The 19,851-nt window shown below is 37.2% G+C and overlaps 2 protein-coding genes across 2 annotated transcripts; both read right to left on the reverse strand.

Moving 5' to 3' along the window:
* Positions 1-789: 789 nt before the first annotated feature.
* On the reverse strand, positions 790-2,569 carry LOC145677553 (uncharacterized). Its single transcript, XM_081748033.1, has one exon. It carries the CDS (start codon positions 2,556-2,558, stop codon positions 1,305-1,307), a length of 1,254 nt encoding a protein of 417 aa, XP_081604159.1. The 5' UTR covers positions 2,559-2,569; the 3' UTR covers positions 790-1,304.
* Positions 2,570-10,480: 7,911 nt separating this feature from the next.
* LOC145677551 (uncharacterized) lies at positions 10,481-13,453 on the reverse strand. The gene has a single exon (XM_081748030.1). It carries the CDS (start codon positions 13,432-13,434, stop codon positions 12,163-12,165), a length of 1,272 nt encoding a protein of 423 aa, XP_081604156.1. The 5' UTR covers positions 13,435-13,453; the 3' UTR covers positions 10,481-12,162.
* Positions 13,454-19,851: the final 6,398 nt, after the last annotated feature.

Below are 19,851 nucleotides of genomic sequence, written 5' to 3' on the forward strand. Positions count from 1 at the left end.
CAAATGCGATTTTCAAAACCGACATTTCGGTTTTATGAAATTTCACTTTTTTCAAAAACCGGTTTTCGGTTTTTTCAAAAACCGATTTCGACAGCACTAGTCAAAACCTATTTGGAAAATGTCGGATGGAAAGTGTTACTCCACCCGCGATATTCACCAGACACTGCTCCGTCTGACTACTACTTGATCGATTGCATGAATAACGATTTGATTGGACAGCGGTTCACTTCTTCAGAAAATATCGAAAAATGGATCTTTGATTAGATTGCGTCAAAAGATGAGGAATTCTTTCGACACGGAATCCGTAAATTGCCTGAAAGATGGGAGAAAGTAGTGGCTAGCGATGGACAATATTTTTGTTAACGTATTCATTTACTTTGTTTTTGAAATAAAGCTTCAATTTTTATTAAAAACCGCACGAATTAATTCCTAGACCAAATACATGCTTCATATTGTTAAACTAAGTTATCAATACATTAGGAATGCAGTTTCCAGTGATAAAGATTGCTGACAGTCACATTTACGAATTGTAGCAAATCTTGAAACTTTCATTTAGTTTTCTCCAAAGTGCATAATTGAGGGTTACCATTCTCTTGCCCCAAGGGGCTGAAATGTTGAAGAGATTTTTGCCATATATTCTGGTATCACTGATATAGTTTCACTAGCTAACGTAAAACGTTCTAGTAGTGTGAAATTGTGTGTGTTCGAGCAGTAGCCTCACTTCAGCATTTGTTTGTGAAAAGAAGAAAGGAAATGTACATCTATATAATTAGGGATTCACATTTTCATTAGTATATTATTATATTATTGATTAAAATACATACACACAGATATGCTCCAAACTTCTGTAACCCCAAAGAAGTCTTTTTTTAAAAAGTAATGTTTTAGGCAATACTTTGCAATTTAAAATGTATGGGTCATAAATACATTCATATATTTTCAAAGATTTTAGGCCATAGAAATCTTAGCCATACTTGATTTAAATTTGAAGAGTAAAGAAGATACAAAGAACTTAATCACTTATAACATTTGGAATAACGTCCTGTTTTGCAAAAGTAAGAAACATTGTATAGAGATTTGTAAACAATGTTAAATCTTGGACTTATATTTGTTACTACACTCGCTACTATATTTGCCATCACCACTTTATACACGCACACTCTTTATGTATTTCCACCTTTCTTTTTAGAGGATCTATTTTGTTGCATGTTTGCACTTTATGCTCTAATAACGCACATACTTGCAAATGTTTATATAAAAAATTACTACTTAACACAGTAAAATTGTTAAAATTAAATTTGAGTCTACACCAAGTCAATCCGACACTGTTGAAGAAATTCTGTTACTGTTTCAGTTATTCGATTCTTGTACATTGTATTCGACTCAAAATACGAGCACAAAACACGAGCACGGTCTACTTTCATAAACTTTTCAAACCTATCTTCTGATGATGAATCTACTAATTCATCCATATGTGAGTCACTAAGAAGGGTAATAGGCAAACCTAACGCGGCAAAAATAAGTCCAAAGTTACTGGTCACTTCATAACTTTCCCGAAACACCTCAAATGAGAATATCTCAGATTTGAATTCAATGTCGCTACGCTGCAAATTTGCTACAAACGCATCCCAGTAAATTTTAAGAAGTTTCTCCAAATATTGGTCTCTCATTTGTCTATTAGTTGTTGTGTATAAGAAATATGATATATCTGTTCCTGCAGGGGCATAACGACACCATTGTAAATCCACGAATTTCACATCACATAACTTGTTGGAATCATTATATTTGAACATCAAATTGTTAGTCCATGCATCAGCGTGACATAGCACATTCATGTATTTAGGGGAAGGTTTCACTAAATTCCACAAAGAGTTAAAGTACTCACGTATTTTGTCTTCGTGTTGCTGCACAATATTTTTGTATTCAGGAATAAGAGATATGAGTGCTAGAAGTGCTTTATATCCACACTGCGCCCACACATACATAACATATCCTTGAAGATTGCAGAAAAATATTTCATTTATCTCGTAAATTTCATTTAAGCGTTTCCCCACCTTAGCTTCAAGGATTTTGGAAGCCGCGTGAAATTTTGCCATGGATTTGAGGACAACAACACACTGGTCGAAATGCAGTACCTTTGTCTTATCAAGTACGGTGTATCCACGCATTACTAAATCTTCTAATACAAAAAGATCTGGTTGTGATAGATATGCAGAGGGGAATGGAAGATCAATTTGAGGAACAAGACGCTGCATGTCCGGAATTATTTTACCATATAACAAAACTTCTCTCTTTGCTGCCCCAGTTTCGGACACAAAATTCTTGTGACTGTTTTGCAATGGAGCACACTTCACAAAGAAATGGTAGCTGTCGTCTTGTGCTCCATGACGAATTTCGATCTTCAGTTTTAGATGAATTCCCATAAAGCCAGAAACCGAGCCTGTTGTTTCTATCTTGTAATTCGTGATTAAGAAGTCCTCATTTCCAAGATATCGTTTGATAATTTCCTTGCAGTGGTTTAAACTAATAAGTTTGTTAATATACTCTTGAACGTCCATAGTGGAGTGTATGAAACCTCTAGATACCTGAAAGTAAAAGGCAATGGGTACTTAGTAGTAATATTTTATGTTTTACTTTTCTGATGTAATTTCGCATACACTAGCTAACAATATGTCGTATATTATCGTATTTAAGGTGTTTACTTTTGTCTTGAACAAACTGTTCCCAGTAACTTTATTATCAACTAACATGACAGTTTAATATATATGAATCCTAAATCCTTAAAAGAACGATAGAACAGTCACGTAACATTTACAACTTCTTAGTCTGCGACTAAGTTGAATGTTCTATTCTTTAGTAGTGAATATACTTCGTAATAACAAAGAGAATCTCACTTTCTCATGAAATAAACATCTCCGAGAAGACAGAGGCACAGCCTCCATGGTACCCCGGTGCTCAGCACCAACACGAGAAAGAAAGAAGAAAATAAAAAGAAAAGAAAGAAGGCAATAAGTAAAATTATAATATTTTACCGCATTTCTTAAATTATAATAGGTCTCGATATTTTCATAGAGCCGAGAGGGAGGATATAGAGTTTGGGCAGATTTTATCAGGAATTAAAATAGACAATATTCTGAAATTGTGAGCTGAGAATTTTTAAAGGCACAATTGAACGTGCTATTTTCAGCCAAAATTCTTCACACTTCTTATATCACAAGTAGTCGATGGGAATGGAGTGGCTAGAACCTAGAGCTAGGGTTAGAGATATAGAACCCTAGAACTTCCGTGGCTACGCCGCCACGCTCTCATTCAAAAATACATGTCTTCCACTGTGAAAAAAGAAGAAAATAAGAAAACCAGTTTTACTCAAAAATACCTAAGGTTGCATTTTCAGTAGGACTAATTTTCAAAATTCTTCGGGGCAGGATTCCCGGACTTCCCGCTAAACCTGAGTGATATTACACAACCCCAGATCCCCTGGTCGTGAACTGTGAGATCATCCGGCGCCCTTGATAAGGTATAACTAATTTCATGTAGAAATTGTGTGTACAACATAATCGTTTAGTTTTGGATCAAGAAGATTCATGCTAGGCATACTACATTTCTTCTAGATAAATGTTCATGACAAGCATTTAGGATATTAACCCCTTTTTGCATAATTTGGTTTTCTTTTAGCGAAAAAAAATCAGTATTGCAAATCCTCATATGGGAACTTGAAAAATGAATTAAAACTTGAATTTTAGATTTTTCACTTAATTCCGACTTAAAATAAGTAAGTGCCATATATGACACACTTACAACTCACAAAGAACATGTCAGATGACACCAAAATCTCTTGTTCATACACGTCAATATCTCACACAGCAAACAAAACAGCAATTTGGTGCCTTTGATAAATCATACAAAAGCTAAAGTGAAAGAAGGGTATTGCCATATATGGCACGACATGCGGTAAGGGGTTAACTAGGTTTATGCGCAAATTCCAAACAACCTCATTCACTGTCCTCGATAATATTCAAAATTACGGTATGAAAGAATGAGAAATATTACAACAATGTATTTTAGTCAAATAGTGTAAAATACATTATACTCTGCAAATGTACACTATATTTACAATATATACTATAAATATTCACAGTATATTCAACATTCTTATTTTAAAATCCGGACTTTAGAGCTGAATTGGCTGATCAACATTTTTTTCGTTGCCTCAAAAATTCGGTAAATCGATGGTCGTAAAACAGAGTGATGCATCTGTAGAAACTAAACAAGTGAGTATCGTTTTACATTTATCGTTTCACAATGTGACTCTAAAACTTCCAAACTACGCGAATTCAATATTCGAACTTGAAGTAGTGCATTTCTAAGTACTGGCTGCAATAGAGTAATAAGATCAAAGATAGAGCCTGTTCATAGAGCACTGAATCCATACCAGAAAGCCATTACCTTACTGTTTTTATTCTATGGTTATAAAGACTGAAAGTAAAAATCGTTTATTTCAACCGTTTTCCGGCTCGAATATAATGCAGCGTGGTGTCACAGCGGATATGGTACAATATAAAAACAGATGGAGCACAGCGATAATAAAAACAGACTTCAGCTAACTGGGGAAAAGGCTTAGAAGAAGAAGAGGATTTCCGATTTGAATAGAGGGTTAAGGAAGAAGGCATATTCTTAGGACACTAATTTCATTCCAAACAAGCAAATTCTTGATATCTTTAATAGTTTTTTTTTCTCTACGGAAATAAGTAACCAAACCGGAAATAATAATAAATTTGAATAACTTCTAATTTTGATAGAGTATGTATTGTCTTGAGTGGCTGAATCGTTTGCAAAGAAAGCTTTTCGCTGTCTATTATCGTGTGTTTACGTGGCGATAAACTAAGTGAAGCTTTCGCACCAAGTGAACTTAGTGATGGACAAACAACGTGTGCGTTGGTTTTCTTGGGGGTTCTCCCGTTTCCTGCCACTTTCTTCTTTCCACCATTTCTTTCATTTCTCATCATCACCGTTTCCTTTAGCCTAACCGGCATAATCGTGGGACGTAAAACTCAAAGATTTCAAGATTTCAAGTAATAACAGAATCTCTTCAACATGTTCGGATTGACTTATAGAGGCTTAAAATTAAAATTTAATTGAATGTATTATTTACATTTTACATACCAAGTCCAGGTCTTCTTATGATTTATTCCTTGAGAATACGTATACGCAGAATAGGTATATAGGAGAATTTGCACAGGTCCAGTACAAATCATGAAATCTGTATTGCCATTCAAAAACTCAAGTCACATTTCGAGGTAACCTTGTACACATAAGTGTATATATAATATTTGTTGTCTTAGGCTTATAATTTGCAGTCTTACATTTAAGCGATCTAGGTTTGAATCCCGATCATTTCGACTGATGGCATGGCTCTTCTCCCACATGGCGAGTTACATGTAACATTGGATCTGGGAGGAAGCAAGAAGTACTTCAACGTGTACATGGTATCTCAATACGCAAAAGGAAGTAAGTTCCGTATTGTTTGGGCGATCCTACCGGGTTAATTGACCTACTACCTATAAAGTGACCAAGTAACGACTTGAGAAAGGTGTCCATCCCAGAGATCTGGGTAAGGATTTCCGATCCCAGTGAAAGGGAGGGAACTGCACAGGAAAAAGCACAACTCAAACCCAAATGGTGACCTGACAAGTACAATTACATTCGTACGAGCTAGGGAAATATTTCAACATATTGTGGCTTAAGGCGGTTGTCATTGAACGATAGAGGTGACAGTGCCGAGAATTATGAAGCCCCTCAGATTCGCCTGAGGCTCCCAGATTGGTTTGGACTCTACCAGATTGTGGTCGAACCGTGGAAATTGGTAACTAGCGCATGCATTTGCGGTATGTGATCTGGTCTCACCACGCTCGGGTGCAGAGCATAAGGCCTTGCTAGCAGAGCCGACTCTAACAGTAGGATAAACTGGTACGCTCAGGGGTTTGATTCGGCTGCGCAGTGGGCGTGTCCCACTTCCTGAGCAATCGGGAACACTCGTCCGAAGTGAACACCTAGTCGAAGGGCAAATTTTGAAGGTGATGATCGAGGAAATATGAGCCAGATGGTTAGCGGTACCGGTCCATTAACAAGTCCATAGGTCACAATTCGTTGTGGGTGTTGAGTGAACATGTGGTGGTAGTTCACTCCATCTCTAATGTAGTATATCAGTGACCCCGGCAGCGCAGATCACATGCATGGGTAGTCGCTTTTTCGCTTTTTACAAGGGTTACAACAGAACTCTGGAGGTACGTGGAAACACGTAACTTTCGTTATATCCAAAACATCAGACTGTCCCTTCATGGACAATCTAGTAAACCCAGACAACAACCTACTGGAAAATTAAGGCTTCGACCGGATTTCTAAATGGCAAGTAACCCGGGTGATTGAAATTAAATAAAACGGTTGAGTTTTACGTCCTACGGTTATGCCAACTAGGCTAAAAGAGACGAAACAAGTTGAGGCACTAATCCTGGAAGATAGACGAATAACTATCGAAGAACTATCCCAACAGGTCAAAATAAGTGTAGGGTCTATCGAAGCAATCATCCATGACCATCTACACCTGTCAAAATTGAGTGCTAGTTGGATTCGAAGACTGCTGCGACCTTTTCAGAAGGAACAACGCGTCCGAGCATTAAGGCAATGTTTGAAACTGTGCAATCGTGACCCAAAGGATTTTTTCCGTCTCATTACACAGGACGAAACATGGATCCATACGTTTGATCCCGAGACCAAAATGGAGTCCAAGCAGTGGTGTCACAAGGGGTCACCACCCCCAAAATGGCTCGTGTGGTACAATCAGCTGGCAAGGTGATGTTGAGTGTTTTTTGGGATTGTGAGGGCATCCTCATCACTGATTACCTTCCCATGGGTGCCACAATTCCTGAGTAATACTACAGTGACCTGCTACAAAAGTTGAGAGCAAAACTCAAAACATCCAGACGAGGAAAACTGTCGAAACTTGTGCTGCTGCTCCACTGTTACAACGCTGACATTGCCAGAAGACAAGCAGCCACTTGTGGGTACGAAATTTTGCCACATCCTCCGTACTCGCCTGATCTGGCACCGTCCGACTTCTTCCTCTTTCCCAAGTTTAAGAGATTTCTTAGAAGAAAACGTTTCTCTTCAATTGAGGAGCTCATTTCCGCAACATCAGCATGGTTCACAGAGCATAATTTTACAAGGATGGCATACATGCATTGAAGCACCGGTAGGAGAAGTGTATAAATTTGAGGTGGCTACGTGGAGAAGGAGTAAGCTCTTCGTAGAACACCAAGCAACTTTCCCAACTGGATATGGGTCAGGACACATCTTTATTCAACGCCTTACGTAATATACTTTTTGTGCTTTTTGTATTGCAATTTTTTTTATGAAACTGCCCAGTTTCCAATTATAGTTATTGTACGTGTTTGTTTCGTGTGAATTCTGAACCTTATACATTTTTCTTTCTTTCGCTAAAAAAATAGTATAATATTTCTGTTTTCCTTCCGAAAAAACTGGCAACCCTATTTAAGAGCGAGAAAGTTCAGGGCAGTGGCCTGTACTGTTCACTGATTCTACTCACACACTTGACGAGAATGCGGCAACTTATAAGCATATACATAATTATCATGACTTGAGAAATTTAACATACAATAATATTCTATAACTACAATATTAGATATTCTATGCTTCAGAAACTGAAATGTATTTTACCTTAATAAAAATTGTGAGTGATCTCCTGTATGACTACTTGTTTCTTCTTAAAAAGATTATAAAGAGAATCTAGAAAAACTATGCTCCACAGATACTTATGAATGGAATGAAAGTAGTAAGCCAAAGAGAAGAGAAGAGAAGAGAGAGAGTTACTTTCTATGCACAATACATCACTTCAAACAAGCTGATGTCCTTGATCTTAAGGGGATATTCAAATTGGTAATAAATGCTCTTATTCAATGGAACATACAAGAGGATTTAGGCTTGACAGATGATACAAGACCGGATAAGAGGGAGAAAGAGAGAGAGAGAGAAAGTTTAAAAGAATGTAACAAAATCATTAAAGACGAATATAGGCAAGATGAATTACATATTTATCCCTTTTAATTTATGGCTTTTTTTTAGGTATGTTATAGACTTTCAGTCAAGCAGCTACAGCATCTTTCTTATTTATCCTAGGATCATGATTCGTAACCTCATTTTCTTCAGAGTAGAACAGCTTTTTAAAAGATGTCATTCGCATTTCTCTATCGTGTCCCTGAGGCGGGAAATTTTGAGGGAAAATAAGGATTTTTGGTGAAAAATACCTTTTTTCTAAGTTTAGGCCCCTCTGGACCCCCTGTGTTAACACATGATCTGAAATCAACTGAGAAACAGTAATAAATGAGAAGCAGCCTACGTTCGAACGGAGATGCAGATACGTTCAAAAGGAGGGTACCCATTTGTCATCCACGACATACAGTGAGGCTTGCGCACGTTCTTCTTGTTCGCTCGTACACGTTCCATCATCTGAGTGCTGCGTAATCTGCCCGCTCGGGGTACTATTTCCTCACTGCAAAATTTACCTCTTTGATCGAAACTGAGGGCATGCTAAGCCCACATACGTTCTGTTCTGCTAAAATTATTATTGTTTGTTCTTCATACCTTGCCGTACAAATTCCGTTAGATTGCACTTACTTTCACAATTTCTTCTTAGTTAATGTGAGGGAAGGGCGCCGATTCTGGGGGCCCGGACCCCCCCAAAGCTCATGTGGGCCCCCCTATTGTATTTATGAATATACAATATTTGGCATAATTTGAATGCAATTTGCCTTAAAATCCTCATATATATACCTTCTGCATCTGAATGGTCCCCCCAAATTTACTGAGAAATCGGCGCCCTTGATGTGAGGCCGTTAATTCAAATACTTTGCTTTGCCTCTAAAATTTCTATTTTGCCCCAAGAATACAATTTAAAATATATATATATAAAAAAATCAGTTTCATTCTGTTCAAAAATCAGTTTCTTATCATAGTATAGTAGCAAGTTTGACAAAATGCTACTATACTATGATAAAATCCTAAATATTCTAAGAATGGTAAATTATCAATTACAGCAACACACAAAGAATGGTCTAATAAGACCAGACCTCAAATTCTTCTAAATGGAATGTGGCAATTTCTGCTTCAGATTATCAGTGTACATAAGAAGATACGGAAGTATGGTCTGAAACACTTTTCCTTCCATTTGCTTTTGGAATGATACTGAAAATTAGTTCATTATGTAAAGCAGTTCTCGCTATACAATTGATCCACTTCAAGACTTAAAGTAGTACTTTTACTTAGGCCCTATTTAGGCTTAACAAACGTTCGTACACAGTACTGTGAGTCCCATTTATCTTGCAATTATTAACAATCAAGGAACAACAACAAAGTGCAAGGAAGTTGAGGAAAGTCGTCCAGGCTTATTTTTTAAACATACCATCCCAATACTCACCTGGAGCATCTGAAGCGTCACCTTAGGTGAATCTCAGCCGGAATGGTATGGTCGACCACCGGCACAAACCAACACAAATAATACTGTGAGAGATACCGGATGGTTATCCGGCGCCTCCGGCGTAATGCTTTCTGTGCGCAAGTCAGTACAGTCAATGGCACATGTGTGTCCTTCACTTTTCATTACTACAAAAGTGCTTGTACACTTTATACAATGGATCACAATAAGTAATTTTTATGTCTCCTAAAGCTTTCTTAAAGTTGAACACAGGTGGTACTCCTACCTGTAACAGCACGGAGGTCGAGGTTTGTCAGTTAAGGACAACTCCGTCCGTGGCAGCTGGATCTAAGGAAACACCTTGCCCTTCGTAGCACAGAGGTAGGGACAAAAGAGTCTCTCCCAATCGCTGCAGCTTGAAGAGAAGGGAGTATCTCTTGCCCGTTGCAGTAGGTAGGAAGTGACCAATTGAACTGGTTACTTCCGCTTATACAAAGTCTTGAGAGGCGCTTGTGTGGAAGTGTCGGAGGGGGCATCTTCGTGTTCCATCGGTGGTGATTATATCCTCATCTGCTTGCTGGCACTTGTGTTGAAGTACGTCGCTTCGTTTACCAATGTGAGACGCTTCCAATATGTTGTGATACTGCAATATACACTTATGTGTGTAAGTCAACTTCGAAATGTTGTGCTCAGTGCACGTTTGTCCATTTTGGACATACAATGGGTTGTGTTTCATATGTAACATCTCTACCTGATGCTACTTTCAATGCTAAAAAGATTCATGCCCAGATACTTTAAATAACTCTTACGGTGTAGTATTCACTTTTCATGAATTTAAACAGAGCGTATAAACTTTATGTCTCTTTGTTTTACATCTCTGGTAGTTCTACTTGAATCCCTTGCGTTCTGAACACTCTAATGTGAATGAAAAGAGACATGAGAATTTAAAATTTTATTAGACATAAATACAGTATACCATACAATACTCTCGCAACAAATTGTTATTCTTTCTGCAATTCAAAAGAAAGATGACGGTTAACTTCGTTTTTACACGGTCAAGCTACACTGTACTCCAGTACTACAGTAACAAACAAATTAAGCACAATTCCGCTCTCGTTTTATTTATACGTTGATTCGCTTGCTTTCCAGCCTATTCAATTTTACTGTTCTGTTTTCTTGACTCTATTGCGGTATTTATTATTAAAAGTCGCAGCTGAGTAGCAAACTCGACTATGATACTAAATTTGTTAAAAGTACACAATTGTATTTAAAATATTGGAAATAACGGCACGTGCACTAAACCGATATTACCTTGAAGAAGTATGGGTAATAGTATGCAACAGTTCCTCATCGTGTTCCGTACTCGAGGATAGTTCTTACTCTTGCACCACGCACAGAAATGGTGGTATGTCATGTACAAGTTTCAGTCGATAAGTAAATGAAAGTCGCTTTGTTACCCCATTTTCAAGTTCCTAGATCCTCAATGAATAATCCGTAAAAGACTGTACTTCGTGAGTCCTCGGGAAATGATGAGGAACTGTTGTATACTATATCCGAAGTATACATTGGGAAGTATGTAAAATGTTAAAATTGTGAGGGAGCATTGCCACCAGATATATTCCACTTGATCTTCATGAAACAAAGTTTACAGCAACACAAAATAATCGAAAATATAAACATTGTAAATAGTAAATAATTGAATTAAGTAAGAGTATAAAACCCTGGTATTAAGCTGGCCGCCATCTTATGTATTCCTCACACTTTATTGTAAATCACTGATACATGACTTAAAACGATCATGCATTGCATGTACAAAATGTTTCCTCTCGTTTCTCTTTCTCTTTTTCTTTCTCTGATTCACAATCTCAAGTTAGATTTTATATCTTCATGTGTAGACCTAGGACCCAGTTACTTATACTACTAAGCAATATCATGAAAAATTATTTTGTAGCGCAGAAATTTTCATTTGTTACATCATGAAGAGTAAACATATGATTGCAAAACATAAATCCAAACAGTCTATATTAAATTTTAATTATATCAAATTGTTAAAAATGATATTTTAGTTGTTACAGCATACATTGTAACTGAAGTGACACGGACATGGGTTCAAGATTGCCTGTTTTCGAATTATGTGTTTAAATACCTAATTGTTATAAGAAGGTCCTGGTTTCTTAAATAGCGTATTATAAGAAATCGTAACGAAACATATAGGGCCTTATGCAGAGTCGTTCTGACGAGTGATTAGTGCCATATTAAAGAGTTCGACTAACATATGTTTCCTGGAGTAGTAAGGCCTTTAGTATGACGCTAATCGTACGTCAAAACGATTTTGCATAAAGTCCATAAAGTCTAAAGTAAATTTGTTTAAAAGTATGAAATATGTATAAAATGTGAGTTTAAAACTGCTACTTATCTGTCCATCATCATATCAGATCTAGCATTGAAATTTAAAGAAAAATATTGATGGAAACTAAAGGTAATGAAGAGCAATAGTAGATAAATTTCGATTCTAAATGATAATCACACCAATCCTAAGTTTATATGCACAAGCTTAACCTAACATAGATCAAATCCCGAAGTATGCTGTGATCTAAAACATTTTCTGCCAACATTACACAAATCATTTTTTTAAAATCTGAATTTTGAATGTAAAGCACAGGAAAAATATTAAATTAAGTTTGCATGTTACATGTCTGTAAATCGATGTGACAATGTTCAAGAAATTCCACTATTGTTTCGGTAATCCGATTCCGAAACACTTCATTAGATTCAAAACACGAACATAGAAAACTCGTACGGTCTATCCTCATAAACTTTTCGAAACTATCCTCTGATGATGAATCAACTAGTGTGTCCATATTGGAATCACTAAGAAGAATAAGGGGTAAATCTACAGTTAGAAGGATACGTCCAAAGTCACAGAACTCTTCGTAACTCTCCCGGAACACTTCAAATGACTCCATCTCTGATAGCACATCGATATCACAACCTTGCAAATTTACGCGAAACGCATCCCAGTATATTTTAAGAAATTCTTCCAAATATTGGTCTCTCATTTGTCGATTAGTTGTTGCGTGCAAGAAATAGGATATATCAGTTCCTGCAGGGACATAGCGACACAGTTGTAAATCGACGCACTTCACATCAAGTAACTTCTTAGAATCACTATATCGGAACATTAAATTGTTAGTCCATGCATCACCGTGACATAACACGTTCATACGTTTGGTAGATGGTTTCACTAAATTCCATAAGGAATTAAAGTATTTACTTATTTTGTCTTCATACTGCTGTACGACATTTTTGTATCCAGGAATAAGAGAAATCATTCCTAAAAGCGCACGATATCCACACTGAGCCCACATATGTCCAGGATGTTCTTCAAGATCAGGCAAAAGTAATTCGTTTAACTCGTAAAGTTGATTACATTTTTTCCCCGTCTTTGCTTCAAGAATTTTTGAGGCCGCATGAAATTTTGCCATGGATTTGAGAACACCAACACACTGATCAAAATTCAGCACCTGCGTTTTATCAAGTAGAGTATACCCAGACCTTACTAAATCTTCCAATACAAAAAGATCTGGTTCTGCTAAGTATGAAGCAGGAAATGGAAGATCAATATGGGGAACAAAACGCTGCATATCCGGAATTATTTTACCGTATAACAATGCTTCTCTCTCCGATGCACCCATTTCGGATACAAAATTCTGGTGACTGATTTGCAATGGAGCACATTTCACAAAGAAGTGGTAACTCTCGTCCTGTGTTCCATGACGAACTTCAATCTTCAGTTTTAGGTGAATTCCCATAAAACCACAAACGGAACCAGTTGTTTCCGTCTTGTAGTTTCTAATTATGAAGTTTTCATGTTCAAGAATTCCTTTGATAATTTGCGTGCAGTGGTTGAAGGTAAGAAGTCTGTTAATATGCTCTTCAACGTCCATAATAGCACTGTGCAACCTTCAGACGCCTGCAAAATACAAGAAAATAGGTTCTTAATAAGTTTTCAAAGTTCACTTTCTGATGTAATTTCGCATACACTGTCTAACAATATGTTGTATTTTTTTCATTATTTGCTTTGTATTTAGCAATTCGCGTGTACTGTTGCTTTATATTAGGTAACTCTTTCACTGAACACGTTAGCTTAACGAATATGACATTTAACTCTTAGAAAGAACAATAGAAGAGTTACGTAAACTTTGTAAATTCGTGGTCTGGGATTAAGTTGAATATTTTTTCCTATAGTAGTGATAATACGTGGTGTCAAGGACGGAAATCTTAGTTTCAATAACCTATATTACTCAAATTCTGCCATAATACACGTACAATCATAGACAAAAAAAAAAAAAAAAAAATACATACAGTCATTCCATATGTTCATATCACTGCAACCCAGGTAGAAGAACACACTCCTGCACCCTTGATTATCCTTTAGGAATGCCTTCCTCTCTCTTCAATCATCATCTTTATTCTCATCATAGGTATTCTGCTATTATTGCAGATTACTTTCCGCAACTGAGAAGCTTCCATGCTCCATGGTCTTCCGCTAACCTCTTCGTCTTTAGTATTATTTTGTTGTTTTATTTTTGTCCATCAACTTTAGCCTATTTCTTCCTCTCCCTCTCTTTCCTTCACCATACCCTCTAGCACGTACATCATGATACAGTTTCTTCTTCATGAATGTCCCAACCAGTTTCTCTTACTATTCTTAATGCTATCTAAAACTGTTCTTTTCTCTTCACTATTTCTAACACCCTCTTGTTCGTTTTTCACTCGACTCATCTAATTCTCTCCATTCTTCTTCACGCCGAATTTCGAAAGCTTCCATTCGTTTTTCATCATTTTTGCGTAACATCCATGTTTCTGTTCCATACATACAAATTTCATACGAAACATTTCATAAATCTTTTACTCAACTCTTTATTCAACGTCACACAAAACGGACTTTTCTCCCTCCTAGAGGCTTCTTTCGCCAGTCCTACCCTTGCTTTTGTTTCAGGTTCGCACTTCATATTTTCACTAATAGTACTACCCAAATATCTAAAACTATTTTCTCCTCTCTTATTTCTATATTTGACACCGAATGCTTAATTCCAATCACCATGGCCTTTGTCTTTCTAACATTTATTTTCATTCCATATTCTTCACAGCTCTTCCTCAAGTTTTCTAGCATCTTATTTATTTAATTTTTAGATTCTGCAACAAGCGCCGTATCATCTGCAAATCTTATACATCTAATCACTCTATCTCCTACCGAAATGTCGTCTTCATTATGTAGGCTCTTTTTCACTATCTCTTCTACATAAGTATTAATTAATGTTGAGAGTCAACATCCTTGCCGGACTCCCCTAACATTTGCACTCTCTTCTCTCATTTCCTCCCGTATTTTAGCACTTTTTTCTTAGTTCATATTCTGAAGTGACTGTGAAATAATGTATAATTGTGTGAACTCTTGATTCAATTTGTTAAATTCAATTTTATTATTTTATCAAATTACGTTTATCCACAACTAAATTTTAACAGAATTATGAACTCTTAAATTCCAACGAAACAAAACTTTTATTTATGATGTACATTTGTGGATGGCTTGGATAAACATATATTTCTTAATGGTCATTACTGAAACTGCTAACAAACACGACAAATTCCCTTCCTGCTTTTGTGCATTTTCTTCCGCCGTGCCTGATGCTTCCTAGTTGACTGAATGTAAGACTCGTTTTCCCGTTAAACAAAACCACGGAGGACACGTCTACAGGGGGTATTCGTCATGAAGTTTGGATAGGCGCAGGATCATGAGAAGCACAGCGCACTATTGGAGATCTACCAACTGCATGTCTTGGTGATACCATTTTGTAGGTTCATCGCCACAGATTCTCTCTTGGATTAGACACCTGACTAGTGAAATGGAGACGAAGGAAAACATCATTAAAGATACATCGTGAAAAGAGAACTCGACGCCCCTAGCAGCTCAACAGGATTGGGATCCAATTGTTGGCTGACTCCAGCGTATTCAGGTTCCTCCACGGAGATCTATTCATCAACGCAGATGATGAGGAAGACGCCAGTCTAATAGGAATATTCAGGCTAGCGCTCTTCCTCTGTTTTAAAATTCAATTCCCCCCCCCTCTCTCTCTGACCTTTCCTTCGATTAGTCATTTTTTATGAAGTGGAAAGATTTGAATTTTATTTAAATTCAACCATAACTTTTACAGTAAGTGCCGTGTTGGGCATCAGTATCATCCCCAATTGTTACATTCATTTTATAAATACTTAGAAATTATTCTGAGCTACAAACTGATGATTCCACGCCACGACACATAGTGGCACTTCACGGCACGGCAAACGCTGACTACGCATGCTAACGATAAAATTAATTATTTCCTCTAAACCTAAGTACTTTCCTCTAAACCTAAGTGAACTCAATAACAGACGTGAAGGATTTCCTCGATACAGCAGAATAGAATGAAGGCAATAACCCGTCGATTATCAAATTCATTTGTTCCGTTAACTTCATCGTCGGATCGTAATCTAGTATTAATTTCCACTTAGGAAAAATATAATCTAAAACAGGTTCAGAATCTAACTGTTCCCTATTGCTCATTTTTGTTCTAAAACTTACGAAACAATATTGTCTTGATAGGCCTCTATCAATTTCTTCTTAATTTGAACATAAATGAGATTGTCATATTCTGCAGTTGACTGCAAAGCTAATAAAAAAGCACCAGCCCCATTTTCTAAACAATATGGCAACAAATCTCGTTTCTGTACATCACAAAGGTTATGAAGGATGGAAAAAATCTTCAAATTGATTTAAAAATAACTGAACTGATTCATTCAATTTACCAGAAAATCTGGGAGGATTCAACTAAACAATCTAACGTAGATGAAATAACTTTAGTATTCTCCATTATAACCATAATTCTAATTCACAATTTCTAATCACACTAATAAATAAATATCTTACACCACTATCCATATATATATATATATCCGACACCAAAATATAAATGACACCTCTTATATACTATCAGAAAGAGAAACAAAATATAACAACTTGGGAAAATCACTCTTAATTCTTCTCACCCATTAATAAATTAATAAACAGAGAAACAATGAAACAAAAGTTACCCTAAATTAGCAAATGCAAAACGTAGAGAGGGTGGGAGGGTGGGATAAAGGTAATTCTACTCATACTTTTTCTCCACAAGAGCTATAAATTACACTATATTCTTTACTCAAAATTCATCTTCATTATGTTCAGATCAATAAGATTTATCTTTACAAATCTCTTACATGTCTCACTTATCTATCGCTACTATGAGGTGTACTTTCCTTTGAAAAAAATCAACGATCAATAATCATAATAACAATGAGCTGTGATTTTGGGGAATCGATCCAAGGGCGTAAGTCTCACAGCTATCTATACCATGTGCCCTGGCGTGGGATCATCAGTTTGTAGCTCAGAATAATTTCTAAGTACTTATAAAATGAATGTAACAATTGAGGAGGAAACTGATGCTTAACATGATACTTAACTGTAAAAGTTATGGTTGAATTTAAATAAAATTAAGATGTTTCCATTTTATGAAAAATGACTAGTCGAAGGAAAGGTTAGATAGATAGATATAGATAGATAGATAGATAGATAGATAGATAGATAGATAGATAGATAGATAGAGAGAGAGAGAGAGAGAGAGAGAGAGAGAAGGTGGGTTTGAATTGTAAAACAGAAAAAGAGCACTAGTCTGAATATTGCTATTAGACTGGCGTTGTCCTCGTCATCTGCGTCGATGAATAGATCTAAGTGGAGGAACCTGGATGCGCTGGAATCAGCCGACAATTGGATCCCAATCCTGTTGAGCTGTTAGGGGCGTCGAATTCTCTTTTCACGATGTATCTTTTATGATGTTTTCCTTCGTCTCCACTTCACTAGTCAGGTGTCTAATCCAAGAGAAGATCTGTGGCGATGAACCTACAGAATGGTATTACCAAGACATGGAGATGGTAGATCTCCAATAGTGCGCTGTGCTTCTCGCGATCCTGCACCTATCCAAACTTCAGGACGAATAACCCCTGTGGACGTGTCCTCCGTGGTTTTGTTTAATGAGAAAATGATGAGTCTTACATTCAGTCAACTAGGAAGCAACAGGCTAGGCGGAAGGGAATGCGCAAAAGCAGGAAGGGAATTAGTTGTGTTTATTAGCAGTTTCAGTAATGACAATTAAGAAATACATGTTTATCCAAGCCGTTCGCAAATGTACATCATAAATATAAGTTTTGTTTCGTTGGAATTTAAGAGTTCATAATTCTGTTAAAATTTAGTTGTGGATAAACGTAATTTGATAAAATAATCAAATTGAATTTAACAAATTGAATCAAGAGTTCACACAATTATACATTATTTCACAGTCACTTCACAATATGTAAGTTTCTCCAAAGCACTCGCAAAATAGATGTACTTCTCTTGTTATCAATTACAATGTCCAAATTATCATTGACAATGAATCAATCCAACGTTACTTAGTAAGGAGGGATTCAGCACTGTTACAGGACACGAAGTATCATTGGTAAATACCCGTTTATACATCTGAATCATTCTGAGTCTGAGAGAGAAAAATATCGAATAATTTGTAATGCAGAATTTGAGAAATTTCTAGTTAAATAAATTAATATATTCCATATGATATAAGATGGGGAAGAGAGACCAAATATACTGCCTCAGCCTTGAGACTACACACCTTATGAGCTAATCTTTGCATTACTCATGTACTGATATGTCGAAGGTTGCAAATTAGGTTAGATTTTGTATTGCTCTAAAACTGTTTTATAAATGTTAATAATTTCATAATAGAGTCGTTTAGTGTATATATTTTGGTAATGCAACAATTTCGAGACGATATACCAGAGACAGATTTCGTATAAGACTTCGTAAAATTTGTGTAGCGAAAGCATGAAAAGAAATCAATTATAACTGTTATATCTCTTATAGCAAACTGAAACGCAAATTATGTTCCATTGACGCAAAGAGTTACAGAATGAGGCCCCAGGTCTACCCAAACTTAGCTAAACATGTCCTTTGTCACTGGCAGGGGCGGACCCATGATGGACTCCTAGGGGGGGAGGTGAAAGTTTCTTTGCAGCAATGGTACTTGTGCCGTTGCGGAGAGGGTGCATGATCCTTAGCCTTCCCGTCTGTGGTCTAGTGCTCTCAAACGGGTCGGGTCAGGTCAGCTCGGGTCGGGTTGTCGGGTCGGGTCAGTCGGGTCAGCTCGGGTCGGGTTGTCGGGTCGGGTCAGCTCGGGTCGGGTTGTCGGGTCGGGTCAGTCGGGTCAGCTCGGGTCGGGTTATCGGGTCGGGTCACTCGGGTCAGTCGGGTCAGCTCGGGTCGGGTTGTCGGGTCGGGTTATTCGGGTCGGGTTGTCGGGTCGGGTCAATCGGGTCAGCTCGGGTCGGGTTATCGGGTCGGGTCAGTCGGGTCGGGTTGTCGGGTCAGTCGGGTCAGTTCACTTTGGTCAACTAAGTTTAGGTTGAGCTTAAACTCGGCTGGAGTCGAAAACTGCTGTTTTACACCAGCTGCCTAATTAAAAATAGCAATTTTCAATTGATTTTATAGAAGCCATAAATCTATTTTGAACACTTGCAGCTAGTGTTTTTATGGTAAATGCTTATTTTTGTACTTGTGTGTACTTTAATTTTTAAATGTGGAAGATTGATTTTACCAATCGACTGTAATATTAATATCTACGCCAATATGGAGTCTGGATTTAGAACAAAACTAGAAGTTGTTTAAGCAAGGCCAAAAGAAAGATTGGATATGGACGACCAAGCCCAAGCAGGGCCGCGGTAGCTCAGTGGTAGAGAATTCATCTCTGGTGCATGGTGTCCATGGTTCGATCCCAGCTTGTGTTAAGTAGGCTTTGTGGTGGAGAAACGCCGTGTAGTGGGTTTTCTCAGGGTTCTCCTGTTTCCTCCCACTTTCTTCATTCCACCATTTCATTCATTTCTCATGGTCACCATATCCCTTAGCCTCGAAGCAGAATCGTGGGACCTTAAACTCAGGGGTGTAGCCAAGGGGGAATCATCGGGTCCAGGAACCCCAAATGGTTTCCTGCCCCCCCAAATGACCAGCTTTAAAAACATCATAGTAAAATTATCTCGCTTCCTTCATTTAAAAGTAACAAAGTTATTGACAATTAATAATTTACGGTAAAATAGTATGGAGAAATATTGTTTTTCCATACCGATCGAAAAATAGGATACATTTTTGTGACAGCAGATTACACAATTTACTGCGATTTATATTTGACAGTTTAAAGACAAACATTTTAACAAGGTATGATAAATACAGCCATAAAACAAAG

The sequence above is a fragment of the Thermobia domestica genome, unplaced genomic scaffold (genome assembly GCF_964235325.1).
Source record: "Thermobia domestica unplaced genomic scaffold, izTheDome1.hap1.1 HAP1_SCAFFOLD_1034, whole genome shotgun sequence".
NCBI lineage: Eukaryota > Metazoa > Arthropoda > Insecta > Zygentoma > Lepismatidae > Thermobia > Thermobia domestica.

Bases quoted from the DNA above. Each gene is read 5' to 3' on its own strand.
- LOC145677553 (XM_081748033.1), bottom strand. From the start codon at position 2,558: ATGGACGTTCAAGAGTATATTAACAAACTTATTAGTTTAAACCACTGC.
- LOC145677551 (XM_081748030.1), bottom strand. From the start codon at position 13,434: ATGGACGTTGAAGAGCATATTAACAGACTTCTTACCTTCAACCACTGC.